A 15,434-nucleotide genomic window follows, 5' to 3' on the forward strand; every position below is an offset into this window, starting at 1 on the left:
TCTTCAGCTGACCTTTACAGTGTTGCAGCATCAAACACCTACGTGTTCCTGGTAACCTTTCCTTCCTTTGTTGTTCGCTGCTTGTCAGATGAAAAGGAGAAGCTTTGTCGAACACTAATTGACTGTCTGTAGTGCAAGCTGCCACTGATTACAAAATGGCTGTACAGCAAATGGTTTTTCCGATAACTCTGCTTTGTCGCAGAGGGACGAGAATAATATGATGGTTCAGTAAGCGCCGTGGCATTTCACAGGCCACTGGAAAACTGAGTAAGCCTGCTCAGCGCCAAGTGAAGACAGTTATGGCTACAAAAATAGCACATGCATGCATACTGAATGTGCACGGGCGAACAGGTGGCTAATTTCATGGGATACAGAGTGTGTGTTTTAAGTCTAGGTTCATTAGTGCAGCATGTCCGGGCTAAAGGGTGCTTTTCATTTGATAGCTTGGACTGTATCCATTAAATCCTCAACTGCCTTCATACCAGAGAGAAGTTTGTCTCAGCCAAACATCTGTGTTGCCACACCAGAATTAGTGCAGATAGACAGAAAGGTAGCTCCCAGATTCATTTACTGTAATTGGAGGAACACTTTCTGGTTACAATTGTTTTTGTGGGGTTAATGTGTCAGACTGATGAAGTGACATGATGCAGGCCTAGAATGCCCCGACAGCTCCGATCAGACTAATCAAGATCTTAGGGTTAACAAATGTGGGTTTTTTTGTTTTTAAAGGTAACTTCAAGTTCCTATGGCAGTAAGCATTCAGTACATTAATCTCTGAGTCTATTTGTTAATAAGATGAATAATTTAGCAGTCATAAACTGCTGAATAATTAACGAGTCATAAACAGTTTGGGCTTGCAAGAGAACCTGTAAAAAGTAGAAAGTCAAAAAGATAACCAGCCTGCGAGTGTTGAGAGTAAAATGTGCATTTCCAGATGCCATAACTTCAGTGATGCAAGTGTTATTTACTCCCTCTGTCTCCTGTCCTGAATGATTCCTGAGCTCGCGGTTCTGACCACAATTAGAAGGACAATCTGCTCATTGCACCATCTTCCCCGCATCACTGCTCTGCTGCAACTTAGCTGCCACTACCCATGGAAACAGCCAACTGGGAGAATGTGTTTGTGTAAGTGACTATGTGTGCATGTAAATGTGGGCCTGCATGCCCCCGTGTGTGTGTGTGTGTGTGTCTCTTCTATCTTTGTTATCCTCTTAACTCACTTGAGGTCTGCCCTCCCTCTCTCTCTCTCTCTCTCTCTCTCTAATCCCCAGATCGCACTCCCACACCCAACAGAAGACGAAACATGGGGGAATAATTGAGGAACATACGGCCGTTAGAGAGAACCAGTGATTCTGCCACAGGGTGAAAACTGAAAGACTCAAATCTGTGAGGGGGAGTGTAGCTGCGCTGTTTGGGCACTTGTTAGGAGGATACAGCTGGAAGAACATCATGCAGCAGCTGCTTCATTCGATTATGAAAGGAGTGATGCTGTAAGAAAATGGAGAAAAAAAAAACTGCAGTCGATGTTACTCCTCAATTAAAGTGATATCTTTCTACATTTCTCAACTAACCCTGGCAATTAATGCAGGGTGAGAGCTAATAAACTGACTCAAGGATGCACTGTGGTTGTTGACTAATCTGAATATCAAAATGCAAAATGTGAAATGTGTACCCCCTGATCTAATATCTAATCTGGACTCGTCTCTGCATGTATTATGATGCAAATGTCGGTTATATAGATTTCTCGCTCACCCTTGCTTGTCTTTTTATGAATACTGGATAATTCCCCCTCTTTGGGCCTCTTAAATGATTCATGCAAAGCAGCACAGAAAATAGTTTTTGGTCCAACAGGTTCCAATTAATAGACAGTTGGGCAGGAAATTGCTTTGTTTCATCGGGTCACAAGCCAGAAATCTTGGAGAAGTTTAATGCGTTAAAACACTAGAATAACAATATAATTAAAATGCGTGGTTCATTCTTTCGAGAACGTATACGTGATGCTTTGCCTCGCCTTTATTGAATTGAACTGCAGCTGCATTCCTGCAATCACTGGCAGCTAACTGGCAGGCCATTCCCGGGGGGTGTCAATATCAATCACTTTCCCCTCTTAACACCAAACCAGCAGCACATTCGCACTCATCTCACTTAAGCACATCCTTTCTCCACATCTCTACCCCTCACTCTCTCTCAGTGATCGTGTTTGTCAAGCCAGCTAGGTTTAACTCCGAAAAGGGCGGTTTTACTCTTCAACATAAAAGTCTACAAGTTGTCATCCTTGAAAGAAAAATATTTCAGAGCGCCTGTTATTAATTGTGTGTGAAATGGTGCCTTTTAGCCTTTTAACCTATTGCCTTTTTCATCACTTTTCACTCTGTATAATTTTGGTCTCGTTTTAGCCCCCCTTTTTTGGATATAATCCAACATGAACGATCGGTTATGTTTTATTTTGAAACGTACTAACCGGAAACCTTGTTTTATTGACGCTATCAAACGTCAGACGCTCTCTCTCTCTCTCTCTCTCTCCTTTCTTACAGTACTCAGTGAATGTCTCTCGACCCGCCGACCAGCCGTCGCGCGCCCGGCCAGTTGAAAACATCCTCGCGCTCGGGAGCTGCTCCAGGATTTGAGAGAAGAGGAGCGGACGGGCAGACATCACCTACACGGCTCGACAACCATGCAGACACTCGGGCTCCCGTTTCTGCTGTTCTGGCTCGTCTGGGGCCACTCCTGCGCTCTCGGCGGCAAAGGTAAGAGCACGAAAAAGAAAATTGTGGAGGAGAAATTAACTTGGTTCCGAAATGTTTCACCAGTTTTTCGTGTTTGAGTTGCGCAAGTTGGCGACGGGAGCGACAACCGTTGAAGAACTTCGTCGCCATTTAGGTTTTTTGTTTTCTTTAATTTTTGGACTGTCTCAAGTGAAGTTGTGCTAAATGTTCGGTAGCTAGTTGTTTGTGTATTTTTTGGTGGTGGGGGAGAAATATAACTTACTTGTCAGTCAAAGTAACGTATTGGCAGAGAGGGGAGTTAGTAAGACAGGTGTTTAGTTTGGTGCTTCAGTTACTTGATGGGATAAAAAAAATGTCATGATTCATGAATAACCGCCATTATAGAAATTAGGACCACTATTAAGTAATTGTTTTCTTTAAGCTACAAAATGCCAGATACTAGTGGGAAAACACCCATGAAAATGTAGGCTAATATTTAGAAAACCTTAATGTAAGCTATTAAATTGAATCTCTATATTACATAAAATTAATAGTATAAGATCCTAACAGACAAGAAACTTGAACTAGAGTATGGTTGGGATTTTAAGTTTGATGGATGACTCAATCCATAAAGTGTTTATCAGATACTTTGTCTATTAGGCTAACTTACATTTAGAAACCCCCCCAAAATATTAGATTTAATTTCTGTATTAAAAGTAGATTCTCACAAACAAGAAAGTTAAACTAGAAAATGGTTTTATATGTTTAACCTGATAAATTACTCAAATAATGTTTTACCAGATATTATTTAGAAACCCTTAAACATTTTTAATTAAGCTACGTATTACATAAAATAATGAAAAAGCAGCCGATCATAACAAGCAGAGACTTAAACTATGAAAATGGTTGGTATTTTAAGCTTTAAAATACTAAATAAACAATAAATTAATTGAATATCAGACATGCTGTCAATCGATCAATCAGTTGACCTTTATGACCGATCGTTTCAGCTCTAACGATACGCGCAACTCACCACTTTTTCACTTACTCACTATATGTATTTATATATGTCACCCTTAAAGATCCTCCCCACAGACTATTATGTCTCGGAGGCAACCTTACATGCCTCAGTTGCTTTTGAAATGATTAACACCATAAACATAATATTTACCGAGGACCGAGTGGTCGTGTTTCCGGTCATCATTGAGTAGTTGGCCAGTGAACTGAAGATGATTTCTGTCTACAATAATCGTTTTGTGCTCGAGGAGGGCAGCCTTGGTCAGGGCGTTGTATTCAATCACACACTCACCCTGTGATAGTCTCTCTCTCTCTCTTTCTCTCGCTCTCCGTTTCTCTCACACACAAACACATATACCCACAGTTGACTGGTGTTGCCTATGAAGGGCAGCGGCGGTTTACAGTGGTATTAATTGGGTCTCTGGAGTGGGAGCGCAGGGCTGACTGGCTGTCTGCGCTCAACCAAACATTATCAGTTTTTTTCCCTGTTTATAAAAGACCTCCATATGGCCGTGAGCCATAGGGAAGGCTAACTAGGTTCAGACTATCTTTACAGAGGAGCCTGTTTTCTTTAGAGACCTTAATGTCTCAGTTAATTGACTCAGCGAAAGGTAAATGGGATGTGTACACACCTTGATTACTATATGCTACACGTACTGTAGATAGCTTCGGTTATCATTCCCTATGCAATGCACACGTTTTACGAAACGGCTGAATTTGTATTGACTCAGTAATAAAAGCAAGTTAATCTCTCAGAATGTGATAATACTTGGTATTTAAAGACAGCCATTTGCATTTTAAAAGGAACAGATCACGGCCTCTGTGTGCCACCCGCCTGCCTGGATATCTGCTTGGGGTATGGGAGGGACACCGAGAGTGAGTTTTTGTGTGTGTGAGTGTAGATTTGGTATTTACAAGCTCAGCAGAATACAGTAAACATGAGACAAAGGCCTGCTGCTGAATACCTTTACATAAGAAGTCAGGAAATAGACCGGAGCAGATGAATGCCAGAGAACACAGACTGAGAGGATTACAGGGGCGCTGAAAGAGAAAGAAAGGGAGGAAAAAAAAAAAATCGAAAACAAGATCAGATTTATGGGTGTCTTTTCAACAGAGCCGTCTAGCTGCATTATCCTCCCCGGAACATAAATCGTGAAAGCGATGTGGAACGCAGAAGCATAACTCAGGTTCTCCTGTTCTGTGCAATGACTGGTGAAACAATGTCTGACGGGAACTCTTCGGCCCATCCTGTCGCTCTTTTCCTCTTTACTGTCATTCATTTCCTTTCTATTTCTCCGTCTTTCCTCCGCTTTCTCACTTTTGCTTTTCCTCCTGTCTCTCTCTCTCTCTTTCTCCACCTTTGACTCCACATCACTGTTTGGTTGCTTTGCTCCGTTGAGCTGATGCCATTCAGAGGGCAAATGTCACAGAGAGAGAGAAGTGTTTCGTCATTCTCCTCCACACTTCTCTTTCCAAGCTCGAGCAGTCTTAGTCCTGATTTCCAAAGCCGATTTTCCCTCTCTCTCTATTTCTCTCTCTCCACAGCCATGGATTCAATTTCAAAGTTTTATGGGCTTAAGTGAGATGTATAAATGGTGAGGCAGTCTTCTTTCTGTCTTACTTTGCCTTTTCTCATCTGGAGAGTGTCACATTCTCACTCCATCGTAGGTACCTCTATTACCGACCCCCTCCTCAGTCCCATCTATATTCTCTCCCTTTCCTAGCCTGTCCAGACTTTTTCCGTCTTTTACTCCTGTTGTACCTTTTCTCAGCCTCCCTCCAACTTCTCTCCTATTTGCCATTTGCGGTTTTGTTTTTTTCAGTGCCTCACAAAGTAGAAAAAATACATGTCTACTTTGTGTTAAAAGACATGCGCATGAGTTGCAATGGCAGGCAGTTGTGTTGAAGAAGACAGAGTACCTTTGTGCTTTGCACTGGCATTCATAAGTGTGCAGAGGATCGTCAGGTTTGTGTGCTGCTGGAAGTATATGCAAATGAGGGCAGATATGTAAATTAATGTCCTAATTTGGATGTTAATTACTCAGCACGGCTAATTATAATATGTCTGATGAGGCGTAAGGTGGAGGAGAGGAGTGAGAATGGAAAGGCTGCCATAGGATGATGTATGTGTGGTGATCAGAGAATGGTTGTGTTTGTTGTGTGTGTGTATGTGACAGACACAAAGAGAGGTGTTTGTGTTTAGGGCTGTGTGTATATGCCAGTATAACACCAGCTGGTCCAATGGCCCTGGTGGGGCTTTCTGGTTAGTGCTGCTCAATATGTGGTGGATAAACATTGCATGCAGTCCTGACTTCTGAGAGACACCCTCCGCATTCTCTTCCCCGTTCTGTCACTAATGACGCGACACACACACTTGCACACCCGGTCACTCCTCGAAACTATCTGAGCAAACACTTTTTATCTCTTAATAAAGACACACACATATTTTCCCCTTCAAGCTTCACCAGGTGGCTGATTGTCAGTGAATGGCTGCCGTGGTGCTCTAGAGGAGACAGAGAAAGTAATTTGGGAAAGGAATGATGAAAAAAGAAAGAACATGATTTTGTTTTCAACCTTATGTAATGTGCCTGATGATTCTCTATAATTATTTCATCACAACCCTTTTACATTTTTATTTCACAATTTCCCTTTGTATACTTTAGGGACACAAATGTATTAAACATTAGAGAGTAAGAAACACAGTGCGCATTGTCTCCTGCAAAATGGCCATGTACTTGTAGGAGGGAAGGGTGATATTTGACAATATGACAGTGAGGCTCAACAATTAACTTATTTTCTGAATCACTTTAAAAGTTTGCCCACATGGTGTTGCTTTAATTGTCCACTTTAATGCACACACACTTGCTTGCCTTGACTTTCTGTTTCTCTCGTCGGCAGTATGTTTTATAAGTAGCTTCAAAAAACTCACTTCATGTTCTGGATTTTTCAGCCCTGATTCCGTTTTCATAACAGGAAGCTTGTCATTAATTATGCAGCATTTTGGAAACTATGAAAACCAATAGGGTGCTGAATGACATTGCAACAACCAGGTGCACTTACAAGCTTTTATGAAACAACGGCGTACAAGGCCAACATTAAATAGGAGAGGTCGCATCACAATCATTGCATTTATAGGAGGGATGTGTTATCAGAGAACATTGCTCTCCCTTTTGTTGCTGTGCGTTTCTCTGTGTGAGAATGTCAGTAGATGAGAGGGGTAGAGCAAGGGCAGGTTATCCACTAGTCAACGGTTGAAGTTGTTCTATCAGACAGCTAAAGAGTGAAGGAGAAATTGCTGAAAGAGGTCTTGGTGACCGTTAATATACCTGGTCGACCAGCACAAGTACAGTCTATGGGTGCGTTAGAAATTGCATACACAATGCAGGTGCCCTTGCAAAGTGCAAACTGTTGCCTGCGGTATGCATACAGTTGGGGAATTGGTTATGACGGTGTGCCTTGAACTTTTACCCTTTTGCTCCTATATCGTTTGAAGCCTGAGCACGAAATCTGGAGTACAAAGAAAAGGCACTTACACTTGAATATGTTTTCATCTGTCATTGGCGGCGTCTGTCATTCTGAGCTGTCAAATGTTTGTTCTCTCGACTTTGTTTATACTTGTGAAACCCACTGTGACGTATCTTTGGTTGCGAAAAGGATTGTGGGTCGGAATAGCCAGAAAAGTGTGCTGGCTAGCATGCTGCAAAATACGACTGGATATATTCAGACATCTGGCTGCTTCTGGCATGCTGCATTTCACATACTTCCTATTGGACATTTCTTCTGGCACACTAAATAGAATGGTAGTATGTGTAATGGAATACAGGGTTTGTGTGGGAAACACTAGAATAATCAAAAGTTTGGGTATGAGTCTTGACATTCTTGCAGGATTTGTTGGGTCTTTACAGCCAGAGCTTCAGTCGTTACTGACCGGTGTGTTGTCTAGTGTATGTACTTCAGTTCGACTTCAGGTTTGTCTCAAGCTTTAGTCAGTCCTACTTAAGGGCATGTCATGTCATTAGTGGGAAGCATGAATTAACTCAGTGTAATGTTAAGGCTCAGGGGAGAAACCCTCATATCAACTCGGTGCAGCTGAGTCACAATCCGTTTGCCCCGCAGCGCCAACGGGTCTCTGTTGCATTTAAACTAAGGACTCAAACTGAGTCGAGCGTCTTCAAGCAGCCACTTTTCTAATGGTGTTTGAAACTGCTTGTCCTGCACACAATCGAAGCTCATTTGTAATAATACATGACAGATTTTTTTTCTTTAAAAACGATTCTATTGTTAGTCAAACATTAATTACATCATACACAGTATGCATAGAAAATATCATTTTTAAACTTCCCCTCCATACAAATCCCTCTGACAACTCCTTTTCCCCAGCATAGTCCTTCCAAAGTTGTACACATAGCACTGCATTGTCCCGGGTCACAGATTTGGTGGTACAAATGGATACAAATAAATAAAGCATCTTTTATAACTAAAAAGAATAAATAACTGACAACAGAATCTCCCTTGAGCATTCATACTTTGGTGAACATTGGAGCAGAGGACCAGAATTCTCTATGCATGAATAGAAGAAAAAGAGCTTTTTTTGGTTACATACAAGCATACTGAGTACACTGCAGCTAAACTACCTTCAACCTATTCCTGAGAAGCAGTGGATAGCCACCGTACGGCTCCCGTTGACCAACATTTTTTCACAGAAATGGCCATGTAACTGAGTAGGAGGAGCATCACCAGAGAATGAGACTGTGAAATTAGCTGTTTGTCTGAATCAGTATAATATAATTAATTTCAATATTATATCTCAAAAAAATCTTTATGTCTTTATGTCAAGTGAAATCTAATAACATTTTCCTAACGAGGCCCATTGATTCTGTTTTTAAATTGAGTTTTTTGCTCTCACTGACATTACAACTAAAACACAAGAAGATTGCCTTGTGTTGGCAGCAAGAGCACATCTCAGGACAAATAAGAAGGAGGATGAGTGCCTCTGGACTATGATAGAGTGGAGAATTTTGTCTTCAGGTGAGATATTTGTTAGTGCTTTTAGTCTTGTTAAGTCAAAGCATTCAGAACTACTGATTTGGAAAATTGCTGGTCCTCCATCAGAGTTTGGCTGAATAAAGCAGTGTGAATACAGACTGAACTAAGGCGCAGTGCTTCTACTGTGTCCCCTGAGCTGGTGTCATTGAAATGTTTTCTATTGTCTTTATGTACACAGGCCCAGCAATCCTTTAATAAACAATAGACGGCGGTCTGTTGTGACTCATGATAAAGCCTGAAGTTATGAAGACATGCACCACTGCGCACTGTTTTAATTATAATTCCAATACAAACTTATTAGCCTGCTGTGTATTTGTACACCTAATAAAATGTGTTAACATTGCTGTGTGTGCTCATGTTCAACCAAATAAGAAACACGCACAGATGCACACACGCAAGCGCACCCACTCACACATTGATTGAGTCATCTCCTTCATCTCCCTTTCAAGTTGTCCTGTGTGGGCCTCGATGTACGCTTTGAAATGGCTTTATATTTGATTTTTCTATTGCTTTTGATTCCCTCCAGTAGCAACCATGAAAGAGCCATGTATTTTCCACCATGAGATATGATTCTGGAGATGTTTTACAACCACAGGTTTGTGTGAGTGTTGGAGAGGTAGGCTACAAAGTGAAACTACATAGTGTACAACATCACAGGTGCAACTGCAAGTCATGCCAAAGGGATTTCTTTTCAGTTTTCTAATACTTTGCCTACAAGGCGACGCAGTGTGTGACTGAAAAACAAATAATTTTTAAGACAACAAAGGAATATTTCGAGAGGAGACAGAACATCACCGTGTGTATCTGTGTGTGTATGAAAAACAGACAAGAAAGATGAGTTTGTGTGGCTTTGCTCACACCTTCAGTCATGTTTGGATGCATGCACACACTCATGCACCTGCTGTACCTGAAGCTAAAATCGCTGCTGAGGAAGAAAGGAATCACAGCAGGGAGGGAAAATGAAAGCATGTCTTCAAGAAGAAAGGTTTTTAATTTTCATGAGTCATCAGTCAGACGAGTTATCTGTTTCTCTCTGTCTATCTTCCTGTTCCTACCTCGAGGACTTTCTCCCTCTACCACCCCACCTGTCTGTCGGTGTCATTGACTTTGTCTCTCTTTGCTTCTCCCCTCCTGGCAGCAGCACATTAGATATGAGGGTTTGGGTTTGTGTGTGTGTCGGAGCAAATATCCCCGTTTCTCCTCTTGGATCACTTTCGTTTTTTCATCTTCTTCTTCCTTTGTAAGGCTGCCAGTCTTGAGCCTCACCTCACTACAGAGAGCATGTCCTCACCTCTACCATCGCCCTTCATGTCTCCTCTTTTGTACTCTGTCTCGTCTGCTCCCTGTCCCCTCTCCTTCCTCAACTAGTCTCCACTAGTGTTGCATTTATAAATCTTTTAAAAGATGTAAGTGTGACTATGTGTTGAGGTGACCATGCTGCCTCCAAATCTGTGTTTGTGTGTGTGTGTAACACATTTGTATATTGTGTCTTACTGTGTGTTGCAAAATGCATCATAGCAACTTATCATGTACCAGTATGTCTACTTGAGACACCTACTAATTAGGTGCTTCATGCCTTCCTGGGTTAGTTTACATTTATAATCTGTTGCTATGTGGCATTAAAAGAAATGAAACTCTGTATTACAGGCTAATTAAAAGTAGTTTAATTCAGTTGACTGAGAACGGAACATATGCTTCTATATATCTTCTTGTCACATAACCTAGAAACTGTTTTAGCTTAGTTTTCCTAATTTTCTAATTTAATTTTCCTCCTTAAAATGATCTCTTTGATGTAAGAGTAAAATAAATAATTTTTCATTGACTCAAATCTTTCTTTCCTTAATTAATCTACACTAAAAAGGGAAAAGTTATCAAATAAATGATAATTGACCATAATTAGAAATGGTCAGTATTTTTAATTTTATTCTTGTGTGTAGTTGTTTTGTTGTTTAATTAAAAATGATGCTCAGAGACCAGTGGGAATAAGAGAAGCTGGTTCGTTTTTCTGGTCTCTGGTCCTTCCAAAAAAAAAAAGGGTATTTCAGAACAAAGGATACTTTCTTCTTCCTATTTCTTCTCTTTTGTTGTGGTGTGTGTGTGATGTCTTTTTTCAGCTCCCCTTGCACATGCTCTTCAGCTTTTATTGTGTGCAGCACAGGTGGGGGAGTTATGACATGTTTTAGGCGGGAAACAAATATATTAAAGGACAAGACTATTTGTAGTTTAGTAAAATATACAGTATACTTCGTTTTTGCTGTTCTAGAGGTCAAAATTAACATAGTCTGACACAGTAATTGTCATGCCCTTAAAAAAGGCTTCCTCATATTGTAACCACATGCTTATTTATTTACTTATTACTATGCACATCAAAACCTGCCATGGTTTAGCACCTGCTCAAATATTGACTTTTCCGAGTCACTGGTTTCTGTAACAGGAAGTGTTCTCCAGAGAGTTAATGACCTCATTTGTGTTATCCTCAGAGTATATTTCAAAGAATAATTTGTTGTGTGTGTGTGTGTGTGTGTGTGTGTGTGTGTGTGTGTGTGTCCAGATGAAATATGAAATGTGTGCGTGGGGCTTATGAGGCTATTTACACTGTATTCCCATGAAATAAGTAGTGTGATTGTGAGTCACCTACTTCATGTTTCCCTGATCCATAAATTTCGATGTGTCAGAACAGAGCCTCTATTTCCGATTTGTAATTTACTCCCCGTGTTTGGCTTTGTTTTTCCATTTGCAGTGTTTTTGATGTATAGTCTGCCGTTGCCCTCTGAGTCATTTGGTTCTCCTCCTCCTCCTCCACGCCACCCCGTGTGCTCATCTGACCCTTCAACTAAAACCTGCCTGCTGACTCCATCCTGTTGTCGGATCTCCACCAAGCCGCTTTACTTGCGTACTCTCTTTCTCTCTACCTCTCTTTCTCTGTTTTTCCCCGAAGGAATGAGCCCTATTTTACCACCCACCACTCTTGTGTCAGCAAATCAACATTTCCCTTGTCACAACAGATGACTTTTAATTTTTACTTACTCTAGTGTGATGACATTTTCCGTTTATTTTATTCATGGTCCACAGCTTTTGCTATTACAACTCTGTTCTCTGTCAGCAAAAAATCCTATTAATCTTTCTGCAATTTCAGCATTGTTTTTTGCACAGTCTGATAATGGTGCTTACCCAGGTTTTTTCAGCTCATTATTGTTAATCAATTGACATTCGGAATCGCACATGCAAAATGAAACATCCCTTTTATCAGAAAGAGCTCGGCTGGGCCTTTGGGCATTATAATGTACAAAATGCAGCTTACCCTCATATACAACACGTCTTTGTGTGATGTGGTAATTTCACCTTCGAAGGGATAAGGAACAGCTGATAGGGGGCTGCAGTTGATAGGACAAGTGTTAATAGTGCTTTGTATTGTAATGTTATGTAGTATGATTATGTGTTTACATAATTGGTTTGGTCCTGAAAAGATAAATGAATCCTTATACACGCATCTGGTGAGTCAGGACGCCATTACTGTGGTGTAATCGCAGTCTCCCTGCAATATCTGCATTTTAATGCAAGCTGGCATACAATAATAACAAATAACTAATTACAGCTATTTCCAAGAAATCAGAAAGACCCTGTGCAGTTCTCAGCAGCTCCAACAGTCTTGCAAATGTCAGCTTTGGAACAAAACTGAATATCAACACGAACACAAGCACTCATTAAATGAGGAGTGCACCGTCTGAGACCATGGATTCCCAAAGTTTGCAATTAGTGGATCAAGAATATGATAATTATTTATTGATTGATAAAAATAATAAATATTATTGTAATTTTGACCCTCTATGAGTGACGTGTCGTCCTACTTGGCATTTTTGATTGATAACATTCTCTTGTATACCTTGCTGTTTTTTGCTGATGACCAATCGATTAGTTGACTCATTGTTTCAGCTCGATACTGCATCATTTTCTCAACAGCAAAGTGTAAGGAAAAGCAAAATAAACAACTATAAATTCTCCCTTTTCTATCTGTCTGTCTCTCTCTCTGTTATGTCTGATTAGACGGATGCAGCAGACGAAAACATTTGTATTGTTTTTTGCAAGACAGTGAAATGACTAATGTTTTTAAATAAACTTTTATGCATAGTTTTTGAGAGACAAAGACTGACAGATCAAAGAACTGATGGTCTCCCAAACAAAAAGCCTAGCAAGAAGAAGTAAGAACATCCTCCTCACTCTACCTGTCACAATTAACCCACGACTGAACCGCTAAATTTCTATTAAAATGCCAGGGCTTTGTGTGCGGATTGCTCACCCCCATATCTCTGTGGCACTTGTCCTCCGTAATTATAGTCAATTTTCTTCACAAGCACACAATGACTTTATTGTATCGAGTTGAAAAGACAGCGCCACCATACTGACACATCAGAGTGGAGTGCAAGAATTACTTCTGATCGTTGAAAACAAGGAAGGACTTGAAACAGTCAGCCTCCTTGCTATGGCAACATACACTTAATATCATCCTCCAGAGACTAAATATTTTACTTTTCTCCAGAACACAATTGTCAGAATTGTGCTTTTCCCTTCCACATTATTGGATGAGTAAATTCACCTCTACCGACAATAAAAACTTTACAGCTTTCATTTCAGCATTTATGCCATCCAGTGGCAACATTGACTCCGTTGCTGAAATATGTTGTACATTTATAAAGCAATCGAAGTGGAGCACATTGCAATGATAAATGTATCCTTCATAAGCCTGTTTCATTGTGTTGAATATCCGTTATTATTCACCTTTAAAGCTTGGATTGGTTTTGTTCTGAACCTATGATAACACTTTATTACATGTCAAAGGAGATTGATATTTATTGAGAGAGGGGATCCAGTGCCCCAGAGGCATTTCTGCGAGGAGAAAGGAGGAGGAGTAGAGGGTCACAGATGAAATAACCAGAATGAAAGTGCATGGAAGTGAATAAAAGAGCACTGATCACACTGCTGATGTATCGGTTTGGGACGTATTAGCATTAAAACACATCATCAATCCTCTCTCCTCCCGTCCTCTCCTCTCTCCCCTTGTGACCGCTCACCCGTTGCACTTTATTTAAAGTAATTGGCCAGAAAATGGTCCAGAGTTGTCAGAAAGTACCCCTCTTAGCAGCTATAGTAGCTCCAAGCATGCTACTTAGGGATGTAACGGCTGTTTGCCTTTATTGGACATGAGTGTGTTTGTCTCTCTGCCTCCCTCCTTCATACCTTCTCTCCCCCAGCTGCCCTTTTCCCCGTGGCCCTTGCACTGACATCCTTCCTCCTTCACTCATGCACAATTAAACACACACACATATACACACGCACATTCACTTAGCAGCTCCTCAGCCTCTGTAATAAGGCTGCTGTCCTCCCCAGTAATAGGGATCAGCTGTGAGAGGAGCAGTCCAAGATGGCAGCACCACAAAGCATCAGACAGATGCTTGTGGATGAGACCAATCAGGGAGAAGATGGCAAGCTTACTCCCCCTGTTAACCCGCCCGACCTTTGTCTCTCTTCCCTCTTTCTGCCCACTTCGTTGACTGACTCTTGGTTTGCTCACACCGGTAGCAAAGAGGCCAAGATGTCATACAATATTTAAGAGCTACACTGTTTACCTCTCAAGGTGCTGTTTGCCTCTCTCAAGCATCATTTCTTTATTTAGACAGTAGCCCGGAGAAGCAAAGTGAAGGGAAAACACTAGTAATTGCTTTGGGAGTCATGACAGAAATTCACCATCGTGGATTTTACCGGCTCTTACTGGCATTCTAGTATCATTATATCCAGAAGACACTCGTCTTTTACTCCTTTGTTATTCTGGCTGCCTTTGAGAAACGAGGACGATTTTGTGGCCATGGTGCGTTTTGGAAAAAAATACGAAGCGGTGATGCTGCCCTCTTTGTAACTGCAGAATATGTAATTCATCCCCGTTGTCAAGATATTGATTTTAGGAGAAAAGTGATGATAAACAATGTTTTCTCTCCCAACCTGATCCCTGTGGTAGATTAAAACAAACTGCGGCGAGTAATGTGGCTTGGCTTATTTATTAAATTCAGAAAATGCCCTCCACAGTCTTCTTGTGGCACTATGGGAATATAATACTCCAAATATATCACAGTCCCTCCTGTAGCGACCTCACCCACAATATTTCTTATGACATAAAAAAACAAATGCCATGGAGACAATATTTGCAACACTGTGAAATTTCGCATAAATGTCTGTCGTACCTCAGAATTTACAATTCATCCGGGAAGTCTGAAGTGTTGAGCTGTATCTCATTATCAGATGTAGAGAGCAGAATGACACTTGTTGTCATGGCTTTCTCAATGCAACAGACTGACATGATTTGCCCTTGAGTTGTTCGAGAGCTCTCCAGCAATCCATATACACTATCCGCAGGTTAACTCTTATTAAGCAGTCTGTTGTATGCAGGCCCAACTTGGTCACCTCCAGTGTCCTTTGTGCTGCTTTCTTGTGAAAGATGAAAGAAGTGATGGAAGACAGAGATGCATCAAAACATACGAAAGAGAGAGAGAGAGAGAGAGAGAGAGAGAAAATAATCAAACCGAGCGAGAACAGGGGGGCTGCATGAGAGACAATGTGAAGAGGGTGCAAAAGCCAAGGACAGAAGCGAGATGCTAGAGAGAAAGAGAGAGGCGG

General features: G+C 41.0%; 1 protein-coding gene across 1 annotated transcript in view; it reads left to right on the forward strand.

Moving 5' to 3' along the window:
- Positions 1-2,576: 2,576 nt before the first annotated feature.
- Positions 2,577-15,434, forward strand: part of clstn2a (calsyntenin 2a) — a 161,373-nt gene continuing 148,515 nt past the window's right edge. Inside the window, exon 1 of the mRNA XM_030403217.1 lies at positions 2,577-2,747. Within this exon, the coding sequence (XP_030259077.1) occupies positions 2,675-2,747 (73 nt within the window). The 5' untranslated portion in view covers positions 2,577-2,674. The remainder of the gene's footprint in view (positions 2,748-15,434) is intronic.

This window comes from Sparus aurata, chromosome 21, assembly GCF_900880675.1.
Source record: "Sparus aurata chromosome 21, fSpaAur1.1, whole genome shotgun sequence".
NCBI classification, from domain to species: Eukaryota; Metazoa; Chordata; class Actinopteri; order Spariformes; family Sparidae; genus Sparus; species Sparus aurata.